We start from the raw sequence: 21,088 nt of genomic DNA on the forward strand, positions 1-21,088 counted from the left end.
AAAATCTGTGTCTCTATGATCAAGATATTGAAAACATGTGTTGCCTCCCTTTGGCTGAAATTTAGAATAAAGAAAGAAGAATCCCTAGTTACCGACGCCAATTTTTCGACACCTCAATCGGAATCACAAGGAAGAATTTCCCCAGACCATTTTATAGAGCAGGTGGCTCACATCAACGCTTGGTGCAGCGCATAAACGTTTTGCATCACTTATGCCATGTTTTAGCATTATCCAGCGTAGCCATATAATGCATGGCTATTAGATATGCATTTCATAAATGTTTTGCGGAAATTCCTTTCAATACAGAACCCGGAGCTCGTTAACAAATATGACCATCTGTGGGCTATGACGCACTTTGACGTGCCCACATTGCAATTCTATTCTACTGTGCATAGCAACAGCGCGGTGCAGTCAGATTTCACAGGACTCATTCCCGTCATGATTTCATCTGATTATAACGTTACTTCATATTGGAATATAAGCCTGAACATCAGTCTGAAAAATGCAGTTATTCTTGACGGTATTTTGCATGATGTTGTACAAAGCGGCCTGATGTTGGCATGTCAAAGAGAATACATAACACAATTACATGGGAGGTACGGATATTTGCACGTTGTGTAACCTTTAATGTTAATCACACACAGTGTTGATGAGAAATGAGCCCCCCTCCCCCGTCTTTTCATAATAGGATGCGACCGCGGAGCGACCAAATATTTGACAGATCTCCCAATGAATCTCTCAACCTCTCATTTTTATTGATGAAGAACGAATCTCTTACGTTTCGTGTGTTTTGTTGTCTTTTAAACCATCCTTTGACGTATTTCACTTTGAAATTGTAAAATCACAAATCGAATATTAGTCTAGGGGAAGGGGGGGCTAAATTGAATGCATACATATTCGTTTTGCTTAGGCGTGTCGTTTCTGTATTATCCAACATGGCGGACGGGATCAGTGCCTAGTAGCTTCTTCAAATGTAAGCGTCCTCTTATCCTTCAAGATACGAGATTAATCCACTCTTTAGATACATTGATCCGTTCGAATTGTGGTATTAGATCTAGAATCTTTTGCACTGCCTGGAATATGATTTTAGCTGCAGTGCCTTTATATTGGTTTGTCTTCATTGGCTGATGATTTCTGAACACATGTCTGAGGTGTGTTCACAATGATTAAATACACTTTTCCATGGGGAATGGCAACCAAGTATCTGCCATTATATGGATTGGCCAAAAGGAAAGTCATTTATCTAATGTGGTATTTATATATCTCAGGAAAATGTCAAGAAACACGAAGCAATATATTTCGCGGTTGGCATCCTCGTTTAGACTTTATGAAGAGTCATTTTTGGCTCAACAGCGTCCAAATAATAAGTGTGTACTGCGGATTGGTAACCAGTATTTTGTGCTGCACTGCAGTGATTAGCAGTAATTCTTTCCTTGTACATTCTCCGCACGACTCAGCGGTAATGCAAGTGTTTGTCATTCCTGATCGCAGTGCGATGACTCCCTTCTGTGCCTCAATAACGGCACGGCCACAGCAAGTAAATTTGATGGCTGACATCGTGCGCGCATTCATTTTGCCTGGTTTCGAATAAAAATAAGACATTTTGTTCCTGCCCGGAGATGGACAACATGACAAGAAATATATCGGAACAAATATGTTGTTAGTAGGCTTCTGTGTGTGTTAGTAAGCTTTGACTGTAGTTGCGAACTGAGTACATCATAGCTAGGCTATTACACTAGTCTTACTTTGTGCACTTATTGAGTACAGGAATGAAAGTCTTGTTGGCCGTACTGTTATGTTTTGTTACGGTAATGGTCTCTATTTTGAAAAAGTAGGCATCCTCTTTGCCCATCTTCTTTTCTTTTCACTCTCGCATTTAGTTTGGAGTCTCCAGAGATTCCATCCGAAATGTATACTTGCTGCGGCCTGATGGGAAATCATCTCCCAGACAGAGTGCGCCTGCGCGTAATCAGGCCTGTGAAGACTTTTCCCATGATCCACTTGGCTTATCCCAATGGCAAGGATCCTATCAGCCACTTACCATGTAAACTGTAGAGGGAAATGTGAGCTTATTAGTACGCAACGTATGGAGCTCGTTGATGTAACATATCTACAATGGATACACCACCCACGCCACCTACAAGTCTGCCAAAACTGAACTTTTCATATCTGAAGAGGGAATTTTCGTGCTGTTACCATGGCAACACATTTCGTCAGCATCCATCAACTTCACCAGACTGCAACAAAACTTTATTTTGAGACCCTCCTTCTGTTGTGTAAAACACGGCGTAAGAGTGTGATAAATGCAAGATTTTGTTGAAGAGGTCGTGATGTCGTAAGATCCATATGGCCGCACTCGACCTAGGTGGGAGATTCTGCATATCGTTCTTGTCAGCCTGACTAAATCATTTTTCACACAGTTCCTACAAACGTGATAGCCAACACCTTTGGTTAGTTGATTCCATTGTGACGGAGAATCCTTGGGACTAATTTTCACAGCTATAAAGAATCCTGAGTTTCGATGGGTAGTTCTGGGATTGGGCACGATTCTACATCGTGTTGTAGGCTATGGTAAATGGTTACAAAAATTACAGAGAATCCTGAGAATCTTCTATCGGACTAATTTTCAAAAAAAATCCTGAGTTCATATTGGTAGTTCTTGGAATGGGAATGGTACTCTCGAGTTGAATGGCCACGCGTTCTCAAAGAGGAGACGCAATCAGCCTCTGACAACGGGAGATTGTGTACCGCAGACTAGTTGTGCCAAGGGGGGCTGTACCATGCGGGCCTGGCATATACAAAGCCTTTCTACTGATACTCGTGAGTGCACAGAAAGAGGCATTTGATAATCCTTTTGCTTTTAGTCTCTCTCTTATCTCGAGTTTCAAACATACAAACGCGGTGCCTTGGGAGTGACACAGGAAGGTCCAAATGTGGCAAGTGGAATCAAATGCTAAGTTATCTGTCGAATGGAAGGCCTGGCTTCTTGTACATCTCAACTTCGCTTTCAAGTTCTCATCTCGACGTGCAGCATTACACAGGAGTGTTGCCACTGACGTCATTTGCCACTACCCGCTGATTACATACAGTCATAACGAGACCTCACTTTGTGTAACACTAGGCGCAGGGAATGCTGATTAGCCCGCAGAAAAGCCCTGGAGAATACTAAGCAAGAAAAACTAAGTAAAGAATACTCGGTACTAGGTGGGACCTTTCATGTGACCTAATTTTTCTCTTTCAGACTCATAAAAAGAGGAATTTGTCGTAGTTCAGCGAAATAAGAATAAGTGTAATATGATCTGTTCTCTGTTCACCTGTGCTTACAATAACTATTTCCGTGCGTGTGGAATCGGTAATGCTCCTTTGTTATTCGTCATTACGCATGCTACAAAAGGTTATGTAGTCACAGACTATGCTTGGTTCAGTGGCTTCCATTTAGGCAGTTATTCCGGCCCCTTTTGAGGTTTTGAAAACGGTTTCTGTGCAGCTTTGAGAGGAATATTTCAGTGATGACGTTATAAGGGTTAGGTCGAGTATCAGGTTCGCTCAGTAACCAGGCAGCGGCGTGCGTCAAAGATCTGCGCACTCCGGCCAGGAACCTTATCAGCGGGTACCAGACGCACCAGACGCGCCAATGTGCAGGATTTAACGGTGATTTTCTTTCTTATAATCGTATTGCGCGGTTTAAGTATTCCTCTATCGGTATTTAGATGAAATATGTCACCTTGCAGCATCCAGCACGACTACATATAGGAGAGACGTCGTGCGTAGGTGTCTGTATGTACGGCACGGTGGCTCGTTAAGAGTTAACAGCTTGTTTGATGAGCAGCAAGACCACTGAATTAGTCATGAAGCTGGGAATGGCGTACATGGGTGGGAAACGCTATATTCGACTTTTCTTCCCTGCAGTATTGTTTTCATAAGAACTGAGCATTTCGTAAGATATGCTAAAGTAGTAGATTGTATTCTCCATGCTGTTATACCCGTAGACATGCACATGTGTGCATGGCTGAAAACCCGGGAGGCCCTGTCCATGGTGCTGAAGTCGTTTGGTTTAGTTGCTATACTTGTTAAATCTATAGCCGTTATAACTAGTACTGCCCATTTGCTATAAGGGCCCAGTGACATTCATTGCAACCTGAGAGCATTCTTAACATAACCGTGCACGTGTCGTCCAAAATTCAGCTGTCTTTTTATCAAAACATCTATCTTAGATCTAACGGTTGGTTCCGTCACAGCCTGTTTTAAAATTGTACCACGCATTATGTCACGATGCAACATCCTCTTAGTAAAAAGCTTCATGGTTCTCATGAATGTCTCCACGTATAAGAATCCTGTTTTTTCGCGAATTTAATTCCGTTTTCAGATATCATCTATTCAATGCGGCATGTAGGATGCCCATGTTACAACGATAGTACTGGTATAGGAACGGAATGAGCTGGTTCTAAACATAAATCCACCATCCTGCTGTTCAAACATGTTCTTGCTTGTTACAAGTGCAACATGGCTTTATTCTGTATCCTGTTGGTAACACTTGCGACATGATATAGCAGTCTCGTTTGGAGGACATGCGCACGTAAGAAGAAAAGGGAAGCAAACGAAGTTGTCTTTTTATGTCCAATCTAACAATCAATGCGTCACTTAGTTCGCCGCTGTGGTTTGTGCTTATACCTCAATAATCCCCACAGGGGCGCCAATGGGGTGCGCGAAGGCGTTGTGATCAAAAATCTGTCGTAAGGACATTGACAAGCAATATATCAAGGCCTTAGAAGCCATTTCTAACTGGGTCAGGCTAGCCAAGACCAGACAGATCCCTTTCAGTGGTCTAGCCAGTTCTGCTAATACCTCCGGGAAGAGGGTTCACCTGCAACGCGGGTAACTGTTTTCAATTGAGCTCATGTCTTCGCACCTATAACTCAAGACTCCTATGATGGATTTGTATGAATTTTGGTATGTGAGTAGATATTGAAATTCTAAAGAGACAACGGTATTTTGGGTCCCCCAGCAGTTTTACAGGTCGACCCCCTTTTCATAAAAGCAGTGTGGCATAATCCATGGATTATACTCCCTTATGGGAATTAGAATTAGCTGGGATTGATTAAGGCAAGGTAGTAATTTATAAGCCAAAGGATGATCACTAATATCTGTGATGGCTAGTCCTATGACAGTGAAAAATTCACAGAAATTATAAACACTTTGCCGAGGTATCAGATCTGCGTTTTTTTTTACATCCATATGTATTTCATTTCAAAGCTGCTTAAAAGCGACACCTTTAGGAAAATATTTTGACTTTTGCCCTTTCAAATAAATGGTAAATATTAATCAAATCTCTTTTCGGTCAGATGTGTTTATGCTTCTGGCGACGGTCTTTTTGAAAACGGCTTGTCGGGGAAGTCTGGTGTGGGCTGCGAATAACGCTTTGAGAATAATGTTATACTGGTGGCTTCAAGCAACTAGATCCGTGACGTCTGTTTCAAAATTACCTTTTAGAAGAAGACAGATGATAAAGTTGCCTCTTTAGTTCAAACAGCTTGCGTGCGTATAAAAACAATTATTTCTTAGTGTGGTTTTGATTACCCTTTGGGGCTAGTCAGAGTGACTGGCCTCTCTACTGGGCTGGAGTTCAGAGGTCGTGCACCAATTAACTGATTTGACCTCTGGTCCAAATCATTTCAATTATAATTTTGGTCTTCAGTAGGCTGTTTTCGTATTTTTCAAGTTGTTACTGTCTATCTGTTTGCGATTAACTTGAGGGCTGAGTACCGTGTCGCTGCTGAGTTATTATTTATTCATTTTTCAAAATGCAGCAGCATTTACACAGACCTATAGGCAGCACAAGTGGATTACATAGGTCTACAAATAACATTATATAACAATGGTACAAGACAATTTCACAATTTCACTGAGTTATTAACCGAAGAGGCTGATTGGTTTGAATACCCGTACATCACGAGGTACAAAAGCTAGATATAAACACAGCGGCGAGTGGTTGTTACAGACTCTAAAGCCATGCATCACTTGCAAAATAAGGGCGTGCTGACTTCTGACATTTTGTTTTTCTGTACCACAGGGATTTGAAGGCCTAGACATCTAGAGGTTCACCATGCCATCGTTCCACCATCTCGTACGGAGGCAGGGGCCGGCCCAGGCAGCTCCACCTCCGCCCGTAGCACAGGTTCCCCCCGCCGGACAGGTGCCCCCTGCCGGACAGGTTCCCCCGCGGCCGCAAGGTTACCAGCAGTACCCACCGCAAGGCTATCCTCAGTACCCACCCCAGGAGTACTACCCACCCCGCTATCCTTATCCACCGAATCCCTACCAGCCGGCGGGGCCGGGGGTTCCAGGGCAAGGCTTTGCCCCTAACGCCGCCGCTGCAATAGGGACAACTGTCGCCGCTCTCATCAATGGAACCGCAGCCCCGACACCCCCGCTCACGGGGGCCAAGGGCTTCGAACACAAGATGGAGGAACTCTTCAAGAAGATTCCTCGTAAGTACATTTGAACTGATAGTATGTTGTGTGCATGTAAAATCTTGGCTGTTCTGCTAAGATCTGCACCAAAACCACGGGCAGTTTCCAGTGTTTCTGTCAGGGCAGTTTCAGCCTCAACTCTGATGGATTCATATGTGACTTATGGACGGGAAGTACAAAAATTAGTAAGAAGAAATTTGTTCATATTATCTACATGATACAGCTTGTGAATGCATTTTTCCAACGATATCTTGTCAGGATAGTTAATGTTTCATACACGATTTGGCATTAAAGCGCTATTTCCAACCCTGACCCTCCCCACCCCACCTGCAGTGCCGATGTGGGCCATCTACACCATTGCGGCCGTCATCGCACTTATCTTGCTCGCCTGTATCGCCTGCATCTGTAAGAAGTGTGTCTTTAAGAAGAAGAAGAAGGGCAAGGGCGAAAAGGGCGGCAAGAACGTCATAGATCTCAAAGATGTCAAGATGCTCGGCAACAGCTACAAGGAAAAAGTTCAACCGGATGTGGAAGAAATCGACGCGGGTCTGGAGGGGGAGGGGGGTGACAATGAGTCGGTGCAAGAGAAGGTCAACTTAGGAAAGCTACAATTTTCACTCGATTATGACTTCGAAGCCGGACAGGTAAGATACTTTCCCCCGGACAAAAGAATACCATTTTTCAAACGAACTTTCTATATCGTCCAAACGAAATCTCGCTCAATTTTTTTATATCTTACCTTTGCATAACACTACCGAAGTCTGTTTTTGCTATTTGTTTGCTTGCTTTCTTGATGTATGAGTTAGAAGTACCTGGGTTAATTTTGCCATGTATTTATAGGAGAAAAGTATTTCCTTTTTAAATCTTGTCATAGGCCATCTGTGCAATGAGCTGAACCATCGATGTTTTACCCTTTCAGTTGAAAGTCGGTGTGATCCAAGCTGCAGACCTGCCTGCCATGGACATGGCGGGGACGTCTGACCCTTACGTCAAGGTCATGCTGCTACCCGACAAGAAGAAGAAGTATGAGACCAAGGTGCACCGGAAGACGCTCAATCCTGTGTACAACGAGACGTTCGTTTTCAAGGTCAGTCAATGTCAATATTGTTGTGGACAAGCTCATTGTGGGTACCTTAACCAACCTGACATTATTGTGGGGTATGAGCCATGAGTCATCATCACTGTCAACTACAACACCACTGGTTCTAAGTCAAACCATACTTTCAATTCTTCAAGCATCATATAACGTTATCATATAGCATCCCTCCCGATCAGCCTTACTTGCTGCCACTGTGTAATATTCACATAAGTCACAGAAAGACAGACTAAACTGTGTGATATTATTGTAGGATGTTACTCTAGGTACAAAGTTGACACTTTCTGAACACAATTTTATGAATACTTTAATTAATACCTACAAGTGTGCTACATTGATCTATGAATTTACTCAGACTCTGTAGCAAAGATTGGCATTACAGCTATCACCTTGGTCTTTCACAGGACGTCAAGTTCAACGAGATCGGCTCGAAGACACTGCGCTTGGCAGTGTACGATTTTGACCGGTTCGGAGGCCATGATATCATAGGTGAAATCAGGATACCCATGAACTCAGTGGACTTGGGCCGGGTCATAGAGGAGTGGCGTGACCTAGAAGCCGCGGAAAAAGAAGGCCAGGTAAGCGCTAGATAAAAGTTAGGATGAACGGGCCAGGAATGAATTCAAGGTGGTCCTTAGGTAGAAAAACGTTCCGGTTTGATTTTTAAGAAAGAGTCCTTTGCATTAGTACCTGTCTGCTTCAAACTGTTGAAATGAAGCAACCCTTTTAAAATGATGTTGTTATCTTGTTCCAACAGAACGAAAAACTGGGCGATATTTGCTTTTCCCTCCGCTACGTGCCGACCAAAGGCCAACTGACGGTCGTGATCCTCGAGTGTAAGCAGCTGAAGAAGATGGATCTGGGTGGAGCCTCCGGTACGTCATGGTACTCATTCTGTCCTCAGGTGTCCATTCTCTTACACAGATTTTCTCCCGCGGACAATGTAATAGGCGCAGGGAGGCTCTGCTAGACGTGAAAATACACAACAAGCAAAAACAACAACGACGCCTATCATTCTTTATTAGATTCCAATACGTTGCCGTTGAAGGTCTATCTGGTTGGTCCTTGCTACATTCATTGGCCGCGTGAGATCGGCTACTTTTTAAGAGACTCTGACACAATGACAGTGCGTTAACGTTTCTGAATGACACAACACTCGTTACGTTACGTTGGACGTTAACCAGATGATACTGACAATAGCGACGTTTTCTCCTATCAGATCCGTATGTGAAGATCTACCTGATGATGAATGGGAAGCGTCTGAAGAAGAAGAAGACCACCGTGAAGAAGTGCACACTCAACCCGTACTACAACGAGTCCTTCAAGTTTGACATCCCGTTCGACCAGATCCAGGTCAGCTCACTGATTTATTATTTTCACCGAGAGGGTCATTTTTAGCAGCGTTTGTGTTTTATGTTTGTATGTAATGTATGTTAATGTTTCTGCGCAGTCTACGTTTTAATCCGTGTAGACTGGCTGACAGTAGTAGTAGTAGTTGCATGCATAGCTCAAGAAATAATGAATGGATTGTCATGATATTTGGAATGTGGTTAGATCATATGCTATCGAAGAAATGATTAAATTTTGGGCTCCATGGCGGCTTTACTGCAACAGAACCATTTTTATATGTCGCGTTTTTTTTCTCTAAACACGTTGCTACATTGCCACTTGGAATATCAACGTCATAACTTTTAATATTTTTGAAATATTTACTTGCCCACACAGAAAGTGGAACTCGTGATCACCGTTCTGGACTGGGATGCTATCGGAGGATCCGACCCCATCGGCCGCACCGTATGCGGCTGCAACGCCACCGGAGCCGAGCTGCGCCACTGGTCCGACATGTTGGCCAACCCGCGGCGACCGATCTGTCAATGGCACACCTTACAGGAGGTGCCTGAGGACAAGTAAGGTCCTTAGCGGACGGGACGTGTACGTAAAGAGGGTAAAAACATCCGTATTTTAGAGGACAAACAAAAAATGAAAGAATTAAGAGGAAACATCCGGGAACTTGCAGCTGTCGCTAAGTATCCGATTTGCGATCATCGCAAGATACATGTACCTTTGTGGACATATTACAAGAAAATATTTGTATAAATGATAACTCTACTCGCGAAGAGAACTTCGGTTCCGGGGACGAACTAGGCGATCTGGAATATTCGCGCCCGCATGTATTTTGTTTGGCAACTTGGATCGATCTAGAAAGTGAGATAGAAAGGAGTGGATTCCTTTCCAAGCTCATTGCTCTAGCGAAGCAAGGGCAAGGAATGCGATTGCGAAGATTTCCTGCTTCGTCCCCGCTGCTAATAACTGTACGTGTAGCCAGCCATCTCTGTATTTGTGTGTTTTCTACAATTCACACATAATCTTTGTCGTTTGTCGTTGTTGTCGGTAATTCTGTATAAATGTGACAGGGGTATTGTACATGCCATGGCAATGGGAGGGAGTTTAGGTGTAAAAAAGGCGATATAAGGCAATTTGATGCGTACATTTTGCTGTTATGTGGGTCTGTGTTGAAGCTGTACTGGGGGAATAATCGGTATATGGGTCTACTAATCCAGGCGAAGAGAAAACAAAGTGAGGCGCAACCACCAGCACAAAACGCTTGGTCTACAACATGCTAGCCTACGTCGACCTTCTCTGCCGAAACCAACATTTCAAAGATTACGTACCAAAAAGTAGGAGTTCTACTTACACGTTTGCCTGACCAGGGAGAGTCCTCCGACCAATTTTCATACCAATTATTCCCCCATACTGGTTTATTTCCCTCAGATTGGCCGTGTAGCGATTGACAATCTTCTTCCAAAAGGAGACAGGGCGTGTGGTCTACGTTAAAAGGTTTACAATTTCGATCATTGACAGATTGCCATCATGATGACCGGGTTCTATGAAAAAGGAGACATCGTGCACAGAGTTTGTTGGCACCGACGTGCAAAAAACAATATAAACCTCGCTGACAACTGTGTACATGTGAAATCACATGTGGTACAAACATATATGAGAGAAGAGAATAACAAAGGACGACAAAAACTACCAACATCAGTTTAAAACTGTTCAAACCGAGCATCTTAGCATCTTTCGATCGACGTCATAATAAGACCTAATATCACGGCTTATAAAATCTCGCCGTCTCTCGCGAGACCCTTCGCGTGGCCATCTTAGCGCAGAGGAATTAGTACTAGCTATTGATGATTTCACGTGTCCTAGTAATATCGACAGGCGGTCTCGTATGTTTTGTTCCATAAATATGTAGAGTGACGGTGTTGAATTTTCTTTCAATATTCAGTTATGTGCTTTTGCAGGTTTGCCATAGCAACACCTGTGTAGTTGAGAGCGTGATGTTCATGGGGTGATTGACTTGTGTCTGAAGAAATGTGTATATATTGTAACAAATAGACTAGCAGACCACCGTATGATAATCAAAACAGGCCGAACAGTGCAATCTTAAGAAACTAGCTCACCTACTACGATGTATATGTGTTGCGGCACGTAGTACTTAAGTGTTCCTCCTTGAGAAACCTTCAAGGCGAGACACCACCGTGGGTTGAAAAAATAGTCTTAGTCTAGCCAGTCTAGTGCGTACCACACGTAAAGTCAGTAGATCTAAGTACTTTAACGGGCATGCGATGAAGCTCAGAATGACTGGAATTACGTAGTTTAGCCCCGGCTGTCTATCTGATGTGACAAAAGTAAGGACCTCTGAACGGAATTTTGTTGGTGTATTGTTCTCCCTCGGCCGCCGGTTTCTTTGGTGAGCGCACATACAGAGGGCACCATACTTCTGGGTGATACTAAGTCGGATACTGCTGTATTTGTGTCTACTCAAACTTTTGTTCATTGTGACTTTTGAGTGTTAGATGTCATGGTACATAGTGCTAAACAAGTTTGGTACAATGAGTTGTTCTTGATAGTAGGGTCGTGATGTTATATTTAACAGACAATGTGTGGTTCGTCAATATTTACCCAGGGTTTACCAATTCTTAGGGTTTCTTGGAATAGTCAAACAGTACACATAGCGATGACCTTACATCATGTAGCGGAATGCCTCTATCATATATAGCCTAATACCGACGACAAACAGATTGTTTCCTCACTCAATACGTAACCGAAATATCATTAATATATCTGCTGTACTTGCACAATCTAATAACTTGTCACAGAGGTTAAGGCGCTTTAGGTGTAAATAAGGAGAATGTAGAATACTATGTATACGCTATAGCTCTTTCTGAAGACATGAAATCATTATGGAGATACTAAGATATATTGTATATTGGTAAATGTTATGACACTGTGCTCCCTCCACATGTAGCTTATTGTTCGGACAGAAATAAATGTTGGACACTGTACACAGGACTCAGCTCGTGACGCGTGATCATTCGTGTGATGGAAGTAAATAGACTCAGGGTGAAGATAAAAATGTGATCTTGATGTCGTTAGGTTGGTTGGCTTAGTTTTTATAGGGTTTCGGGTTCGAATCCGTAGCAGGCCCCAATTTTGTACCATTGAGAACAGCACCATACACATATTTCCTCTCTTGACCTTGATAAAAATGAGTACCTACTTGGATGGGGTGTAGAGCCGGGGCCCTGTGATTAAAGAGAACCGCACTCTCAGCCATTTAAAGATCCCACCACACTTACCAAAACGATTTGGTGTCTTTCACGGTGTGATTGGTTCAATCCCTGCAGTCAGGTCTTACTCAGCTTGTACGGACTGGACAAAACTGGTGTGCTACACCTAAAGGCAGTTTCCGGTTATCCGAAATATATAACAAACAAAAAACAGTTGACCCCTACACCTTTAACGTTATAACTCATTGAGCCAAGTGGAACGTCGCACGGCTACAAGAGGTAATAATGATTAACATGCAGACTTAGATACTGAGACAACCACAGCATGTTAAGTGGGTCACAGCATAATCAAGAATCCCCAAAGACCCATTGACGCACAACCGAGCACATCTCTGTCAATACAACACACGTCGAGTACTAGTGTTTTCAGAAAGTAGGTTACTCCATTGGCTAGAAAAGCAGAGGAGGTTCCAGAATATTCCACGATCTCTTAGCTTAGTATCGTATCACATGAAACCCTTGTATCAAAAGTGATATGTGAAGAAACGTTTCCTCAATCCGCTGTGATGAAGGTTGGCTCTAAGAAAAGGTGTTTGTTATGTAACCGGCTTCACCATAACAATAGAGAGTATGATGGAACACTTTTTTCAAGTCGGCATGCCAGCAAAGATATGACAGGACTTAAACACAATTAATCAATACAAACATTGGTATGAGAGAACAAAGATATTAGAAAAGACATAGAAGTGACACGTGACTTAAAATGTAGCAAAAAAGTAATTAGTTTAAATCAACATAATAGTAATATAAAAAGAAATACAGTGAAATTAACGTAACCAGGTAACAATGGAAGTAGGGCATTCGCATGAGAATGACCACATATAATGCTGCTTTGAACTGTAAAATTGACGGAGTCTATTTTGCATTAAAGAGTTTATGGCAGTTACATTGGACTGGCAGTTATCTACACCATCCAAACACCTATACTACCCTACTCTACTCTACTCTACTCCGGCAACTAAACTGTACATACCTACCAGAGTTTGAGTTATTTCTGTAGACCATCTACCGATGATGATGATGAAGATGATGATAAACATAACGTGTCTCATGAATCTAGAATTAAGATGTAGAGAATAGCACGCCCTCCCATGCACCATCTGTACGGCAGTCGCCCACCTCTGCCCCTGACCGCTGCACGGACATATAAAGTTTAGTAAGGATAGAGGGAAAAACATGCCTCTGCTGGCCGAATGCATTACTGTCAGCACCCATTGACCCGCACCAATATTACCGTTCACAGTGATAACATCTGCGTTTCTACATGCCCGGACAACTCTGGGACATTCATCATAACGCCGAAGAAGAGATGGTAATTTCAAACTCAATTTTCCCAAGATAGGTCTCGCGTGATTGCAGCAATCTTCGTGGAGTCTCCATGCCGGACGGAGAAATTGAATCTATACACAGCGGTATGGCTCCTCATCTGTTATCAACCTCCAAAATTGCATTTTCTAAATCTTTCTCGTGAAGGCTGGAATACTACTGTAAACTTCATTTTTGACGAATGTGAAATCGATCAATGACCGAATAAAGCTGACAGCTACTCTCTTCAGATATCGAGGTCACGTTTCGTCTATCATTTGCACAACAAGACGTCTACACTCACCCACTTTCAAAGAGCGGCTAAACGACATAAAATTATCCGTTCAATCGAAGAAGGGGTCTATTATATCGTTTTTCTAATTACTCAAGAAAATGCTAATGACAGGAAGGGGATCCGCCAGTCAATCCGCCATGCAAATTGATAGTTCAGGGACTAAAACTTCAAGATTTTTTTTCCTGGTCAAATGGGTAGAAATCCTGGCAGTTTTGAGGTAGGTGTGACAGGGGAGGGTTTCTACTTTGTGATTAGGGCCAAAAAGCTGAGTTTGTGTGGTTTTTAGGGGCCATGTGCTAGGACAAAAAAGTCCCAACTTTATAAAGTTGGGACTTTTTTGTCCCTAGCACCATGGCCTCATCACTTGGTTGTGGTGCGGTTTTGAGGTCATGGGTCAATCTTTCAGTTTCCCGGAAGTTTTCACCGTTAGATTCATGCCGAAATGTGGTTTGTCGGATAGCTGAGATGTCGGGCTTTCATATGAGGGTATGTTTGTGTGCCAGTAACGTCAGAAAGTTGAGTTATTAACAGTTACTTTCTCCTCTTTTTTGTATAGGGAACCATTGTTTTGAGGCTGCAAATTGAATCACCTGCGGATACCCGGAACGAGCTCCATCGTGTGCAAAATACTACTGACATTTACACAACCTGCAGTTCACGATTTATTCGGAAGGAGCGCTTCCGGTTGCTGTACATGGCATGCCACAACCACCTGTTGGAGCAATGGTCTATGCCTCCTGGTGAGGATGGGGGAAGGGGCATTTCTGACGGAAAACTGTAGATGTCATGTCATGTTTTAGGAAGCAATGCTGTCTTGTGGTCAGGGTTGTTGACTTAGAATCTAAAGGTTCTAAGTTTTCGAATCCCTAGCAGACCCCAACCTTTCCCTTACACCTATTCCCATCCATACTGTGCAGAACAGGTTTGTTACGCCGAAGGGCTCATTACTGGATATGCGAAACAAAGAAAAAATATGCCACGGGCTATCTAACCGTTATCTGGCGAATTTCTAACTACAATTACCAAGCCCCAAGCAGTCACCGTTCATGGATCATTACCTGTGACTACCCCCCCCCCCCCACACACACACACCTGCAAGGTTCTCACGTGCTCAATACTAATCCTGACCGTCACAGAGAAGCACCGCTTCCTTTAACACCGCACACGATACATCCGTCACACAAATATAGACCCTCAGTCGGGATTATCCTTCTCCTTCTGCAACAAAAATGACCTTGTATAGCGTTCTTCGTGACAGCGCGCCGGAAATTTGACTTTGCAAAGATCGATTTTCTAGGTGACGTGGTGTTGGCCATGCACGAGCTGCTTAACCTTACCGTAATCCCCTGTCTGTTACACTAGAGCTGCTAGCAACAATGCGGCGGTTTTGGGAGAATGAATTTCAACGTCAACATCATTTAGGCCACAGCAAGTTAATTTTGTAGATGACATCCTCCGAAGATTACAAGTCTAATGCAAGAACGCAAAAAGATAAGAGGGGGAAAAAACGCATAGATTTTTTAAACATACGTCGTGCCAAGAATTGAAGCGGCAAACATGGCACCACAGCTAGCGAGTCTTTTATTCCTGTATTCAAGACATGCACAAAGTGATTCAAGTGTGGGAGTCTAGTACCACTTACCAAGTCGGCAACTACGCAGCTACACTCAATACTACTACTTAAGAGTCGCTTCTACAAATACACTGAAATCTATCACACTTATGTCAATTGCACAACTACCAAACTAGTTCACACTTATGTCAATTGCACAACTACCAAACTAGTTTCAATTCAAGTACATACAGTCAAGACTTCTACACGACATATTTTCACAGTTTCAATTAAAGTAACGTTGAAGTAACGTTACAATTTAATGTTTTTTCTTCTGAAAAGCAGGCGAAACTCGCAGATGTCATCCATAAAATTACCTTGCTGTAGCCTTAATGAAATCCTCTACCGGATACACCAGAGCTACCAACAACAATGCAGCGGCTTTGGTTGAAAACTTCAACGTCAACATCATTAACGTCCAACAAATCAGATTGATCCAAACCTTGCGACCATGGCTTATCTATATTTAGGTGTGTTATTGTGGACACGTCACACAAATAAACGTCATCTGTAGAGTCTAAATTGGCACTGTTGAAAATGAATTCTCACTTAGCGGTGATAGATGGAGCTGTATCGTGATTAACGATAGTTTCATCAACAGTTAATGATTGACATCACTAACCAAACGCACCCGCATCGTTCAAATAGAGCTTTTGTGATAGGAGTAACGTCGGCATGTCAACACTGTTAAGCATGTACGTACGGACTGTTGTACAATTCGTTTTGCGGTAACAGTATATGTAGAAAAAAGTCATCTGTTGTATGTGGTGGTGACAGCCTTACAGGTGATGAAAAAATAGAATTAAAATTAGAAAGGAGTTGTTTTTTTTAAATTGCTATTTGGGGTTGGCCTTTAGTCACAATTTGATTAAGATCAAAGACTAATACCCGCAATAAAACTATTTGATACACACATTTCCATGGTACTTATCAGAAACCAGGAAGTTTGACGTTTTAATAGAATATATCTAATTATAAAACTCGACTTGATACTAAAATGTTGTTTGAACTGACCCCAAGCAAGTCCCAGTTAACCACGGGAGTCATGGGTTTTATCAACAGTACAGAGGGAACCCTATCCCGCCCTCGCGCGGTTACCCGAGCCGCAGGTATCTGATCAGGTGTCGTGGCTACAGGCACACCACTAGCGCTGTTTACATTAGCATGCGCACCTTTGTCTCCCCGCCATTTTGATTACCATATAGAGAAGCGTAGGTTGTGACCCGGTTTGTTCCCAACACAGTCGTACTGGTAAACTTCAGAGGGGGTTTACGCCATGTTTGGTTGTTCCCACAAGAGTGGTAAACAAGTAGGAACAACCTCGGCGAAACAAGTCCCAGCGCTCGAGTAAGACTGTTTACAACGACAGCAGGAGACCCAAGCGCACAGAGGTATTTGGAGTGTTTCGACCCTTTTGTTTGCGGGTGGATTGTGGTAAACGATTGCTTCAAGCTCCTGCAATTGTGACCTGAGGCGGAGAGCTGTACTGACATCCTTAAACAGACTTTTGTGCACGTTTTTGGGATGATCATCCACCAGTGTTGTTGGCTACGATGTTACGTGTAGTTCCGGACGTAGGGAATGGAGAATGATAAGGACTCGGTCGCGTATCTCGACTACATACGGGGAGACCCGAGGGAACGACTGCTCACCAACGCGCTGATCACTTGCAGCGAAGAGGTCGATTTTCACTATGACCCACCAACAAAGAAAGGGACTTTTACCTCGTCGTGGAGAGACTCCGTCGGGGGATGGGGTTCTGTACCACCGAACACTTACTCCTTGCCATACGGGATCAGGAAGAGGAAGCCCCGCGTCAAATTGGACCACATATCGTCGACGGAATGTAGTAGCGACTTTGAGGCAGAGCCTTCGCCTAGAAGGCCGTCTAAAGTCGTCACGAAGAAAGGAACCGATCAGAACAGTGTGGAAAAGACGACTCGTACCAGAACAGAAGAAAACCCCGGGGACAACAAAACCAGCAGTCCTACAGGGAAACAAAAAGCCAAGAAGAATTACTTGAAGGCGTACGCTAAGAAGGGCAAAATTAGGAGGTTTAAAATTCCCATGGAGAAAGGAAATAGAACTAAACGGACGCTGAAGTTACAAGTACATGATATCACCGAGGATATGACAGAAACTAAGGCAGAGGAAAGGGAGGTCCAGTTTCAGAAATCACGGCGTGCAGCCCAAGCTAAACCCAAGCCTCAGGCCCAAAACTCCGACCCCACAGAAAAACTCACGAAAAACTTCGTGGAACATAGGTTACCACACTTGGAAAAACAACTACAGCAGGACGTAAGGATGTTAGAATCCTTAAGAAGCCGAGCCGGGCAGAAGAAACCAAGGCTTGTCTCAGAAAGATCCTTCGTCCCAATGGAAACAGCGCAGGTAGCTGTCCGATACGACGAGGGAACTCCGGACAAGCCTGTGAGAACATTCGCTGCATTGATGAGAAAACCGCCCGCAATACACCACGTTACACACCCCAACAAAGCAAAGACTTCGACTGCCTCTCCAGGGGAGAACCCCCCTCCCCACAACAACAAGACGGATGTTAAAAGTAAGTCCTTGCCTGAATCAACTCTTAAACCACTTGAAAAAATCACCCCAGCTCAGAGACGAGCCCAGGATGACAACGCTGCTCTTTCAGTCATCCGTTATACAGACGAATTGGGAAACGTCCACACAATTCCAAGAACTCGGTCTCCATCTTTTATCAAACTAGAGAGAAAAATCGCCCTTGGTTTGGACGAGGACAAAACCGCGGCTCTGTACAAGGAGGTGAGAGACAAAGACATCGCCGTGAGTCCTGGAGTTATTAACGGTTCTACAGGGGTCACCAGTGTGGCGAAATGGACGTTCAAAGAGTGTCCACCGTACAGCGAACTGAAGGCAAAGAAGGAGAAGGAGAAATCCAAGTATCTTAACAAAGCTATCAAGGACAAGTCGAGCCTGGGCGGTAACTCGGTGTATCAGGTGAAGTCGGTCGGAGGAGGGTTCCGGACCAAAGGACATGCTGAAAGACCCCCTGACATCGCGAGGAGAGCGGCCATTCAGAACATTCCCGTCCCCACAAGACGCATGATTCCATCTGTGTCAGGAAGTAAGGTGACAGTGTTTGTACCCATCATATCCAATAGGATCTTGTGACGACATTACAACTGTAATGACAGGGAATCTATTTCTTGCTACACGTCCCTAAATTAGATTTCTAGAATCTATTTTTCGCCACATGTCTATACATTTTGACAACGCCAAACTAAATTGCAAAGCGCTAGTGAAGCGTTAACTGTAGTGTCATTAATGTCAGCGACTGTGAGAGAAAGGAACTAAACACATTAGCATCCTTTGGTGGAAACTGTCAGAGAAAAGAAAGGACACATGACGTATTATCCACACAGAAAAAGCACATATAAACAGACAATCTAGACTTGTCGCTGGCTCATATCGGTCTTTTGGTATCACTTACTTCCTCATTCATATCATGTTGATTAGAAAAACTATTGAAAATCATGGTCTTAGCACAAAATCCTTCTAGCTCTATCAAAAGAAAGAATGTGTCAACAGAGTCCCCCTTTTGGCGTCCCATGTTTGAAAATGACCTAGGCAACTATTTGTGTACAGCAGCCTGGACTTGATCTTTTTGAAAGGGTTCCATTATCCAGGGGCAAAGTTTCCCTTGTGTACGTGCTCAGGTGTTTAACAAAAGCCCTGTGATGTATTTACACACTCCGTAAGGGGCCAAAGGGTCGATCTGCCAGTCAGCTTACGCTATGTCCTGCTGAGCCACTCATTAAGAGTATCCACACACAGCCAGGACATTTTCAAATGGTTGATCTCTTGTCCAAGGCTGACGGAATGAGAGGGGAACATGCAAAACGCATTAGGATAAACCGTTAGCCAACAGACTAGCATCAGAAACTGGTGGTATACAACGAGAGTCAGGCAAATGTTTTGTCCACAAAACCGTAGATATTCAACCAGCCACACAGCGTGTCTAGACGGATTCTTGCATTGAAGGGTAGATTAAACATGACCTGCCAGCTGATACAGACAAATACTTTTTTCTTAAAACAACTGTTACAGTTAAGGTGTGATTCTGATATCCAAGCAAACGCGTTCTTTTAGATGGTAAAGTTCCCCAACGTTTGTGCATGTGTCGTGAGAAATGAGAAGACTAGTCTCCAAGCAGATGGTGAGGCTGTGTCTTTTGCGGCGTTTTATTCGTCTTCAGTCTATCGGTCTGCACGTTTGGTGACACCTCAAGGGCGAGGACATATTTTAACAGTATTATGTTTGCTTTGGAAATATTCTAATGATTGCAAGGATGCATCTCCCGGAAAATTTGCTTTTTTAACCTCGATAACTCAAAAATCTCGATCTAGATGGATCCGTGTAATATTTGGTATGTGGGTTGATGTAAAGGCAAAAACAATGGTCAAGTTCGAACATCAAACGTACAAAACGCCACAAAAAGCATAATACATCTGCTTGGAGATCTTTACAAAAGAACGCAAACAACACGTATGCTTGGAGATGAGAGTAAGATTGTGACTATGACACCGCTCGGTTTCGTGATTTATGTGCAGACTAAGCTCCAGGCTTGTTTTGTTCTAAATTGTTATACTGTCCTCCCAAACTCGGTCACCAATGTACAGTTTATCCACGTTTCTACACAAAGCTTCAATGTCCCAACCTCGATAATCGCCTTGTTTACCACACTACCTCACAGTATCAATTGTAAGATAACTAGCACCATGCCATGTCACTGTTTCCCACTTACGTCCAGTTAACCCCGTAGAAAGAGTTCACATCGTTGGCAGGCCAACTGCAGGAAACGTGATCGCTTTAAATGAATTTGATTACAGTTGTGTAGATTTGCCCTTTGATGTTACCCGTCACCAGCTTTGCTAGCGATGTCACCACTAAGGAAGGCTTTGTGCTTGTTTTATGAAACCGACGTACCAGACATTTCAGTTTACTTCCCTCGAAGTTTATTTTCTGAGTGTAAAGAGAAGTGAAGTATACTACAGACGCGGGCTAGAGCTTCGGGGGTTAAGGATACTTCAGCCTTTGTAGTAGATTTCACTTCAATACTCCTAACACTGGCAAAGCTTTAGTCAAGAGAAGTAGACAACGATGTCTAGTATGATGGTTCAAATAATAAGTGTAAAGCGTGTCCTGACTATATTGTGTACTATTACAATAAAAAAGACAGTCTTAATTTCGAATACTTTAGAATATTAAGTGTAACAGAAACCGAGGAACGGACGTGTCTATGAGTAGCTAATATGTTATTTTTGACGATTGTACATAAAGATGATTATGAAAAGTTGTACATGAGATTATCAGGTATCTTATTCAATATTCTATAATGTTATAAACCGGTGAATGTGCAACATTTCAGAAAGATGAATAAATGCCGACATTTCACATCTTTACCTGGTCTTGCATGTTATTTAAAGCCTGTGTAATCTTATCTCAAGAACTGATCGGGGTCTTCCTTTCTTTGTGTTCCCCACACACCTGTCGGGCTCGTCTGTCCCATGTGTCAATCAAGTGGGATACAGACTATCGTCTCCATGGAAACCAGGTGGCCTTTTATAAACACGATACAGAAGCTAGCCCAGGGGACACGAGTGGTCCAACCGGTGCCTGGATTTACCAGATTCTCGG

At 43.2% G+C, this 21,088-nt stretch overlaps 1 protein-coding gene across 4 annotated transcripts in view; it reads left to right on the forward strand.

Annotated features, from left to right (window-relative positions):
• LOC118417681 (synaptotagmin-1-like) overlaps window positions 1–11,919 on the forward strand; it is a 35,284-nt gene extending 23,365 nt beyond the window's left edge. For 2 of the 4 annotated variants that reach the window (XM_035823333.1, XM_035823332.1), the window contains exons 2-8: window positions 6,071–6,488; window positions 6,804–7,114; window positions 7,390–7,557; window positions 7,971–8,144; window positions 8,324–8,441; window positions 8,786–8,919; window positions 9,292–9,477. In XM_035823333.1, coding sequence (XP_035679226.1) covers window positions 6,104–6,488; window positions 6,804–7,114; window positions 7,390–7,557; window positions 7,971–8,144; window positions 8,324–8,441; window positions 8,786–8,919; window positions 9,292–9,477 — 1,476 coding nt within the window. In that variant the 5' untranslated portion in view covers window positions 6,071–6,103. Of the gene's footprint in view, window positions 1–3,626; window positions 3,652–6,070; window positions 6,489–6,803; window positions 7,115–7,389; window positions 7,558–7,970; window positions 8,145–8,323; window positions 8,442–8,785; window positions 8,920–9,291 lie in introns of those variants that run through there. The other 2 variants (XM_035823334.1, XM_035823335.1) reach the window with 2 other exon arrangements.
• Window positions 11,920–21,088: the final 9,169 nt, after the last annotated feature.

This window comes from Branchiostoma floridae, chromosome 6, assembly GCF_000003815.2.
Source record: "Branchiostoma floridae strain S238N-H82 chromosome 6, Bfl_VNyyK, whole genome shotgun sequence".
NCBI classification, from domain to species: Eukaryota; Metazoa; Chordata; class Leptocardii; order Amphioxiformes; family Branchiostomatidae; genus Branchiostoma; species Branchiostoma floridae.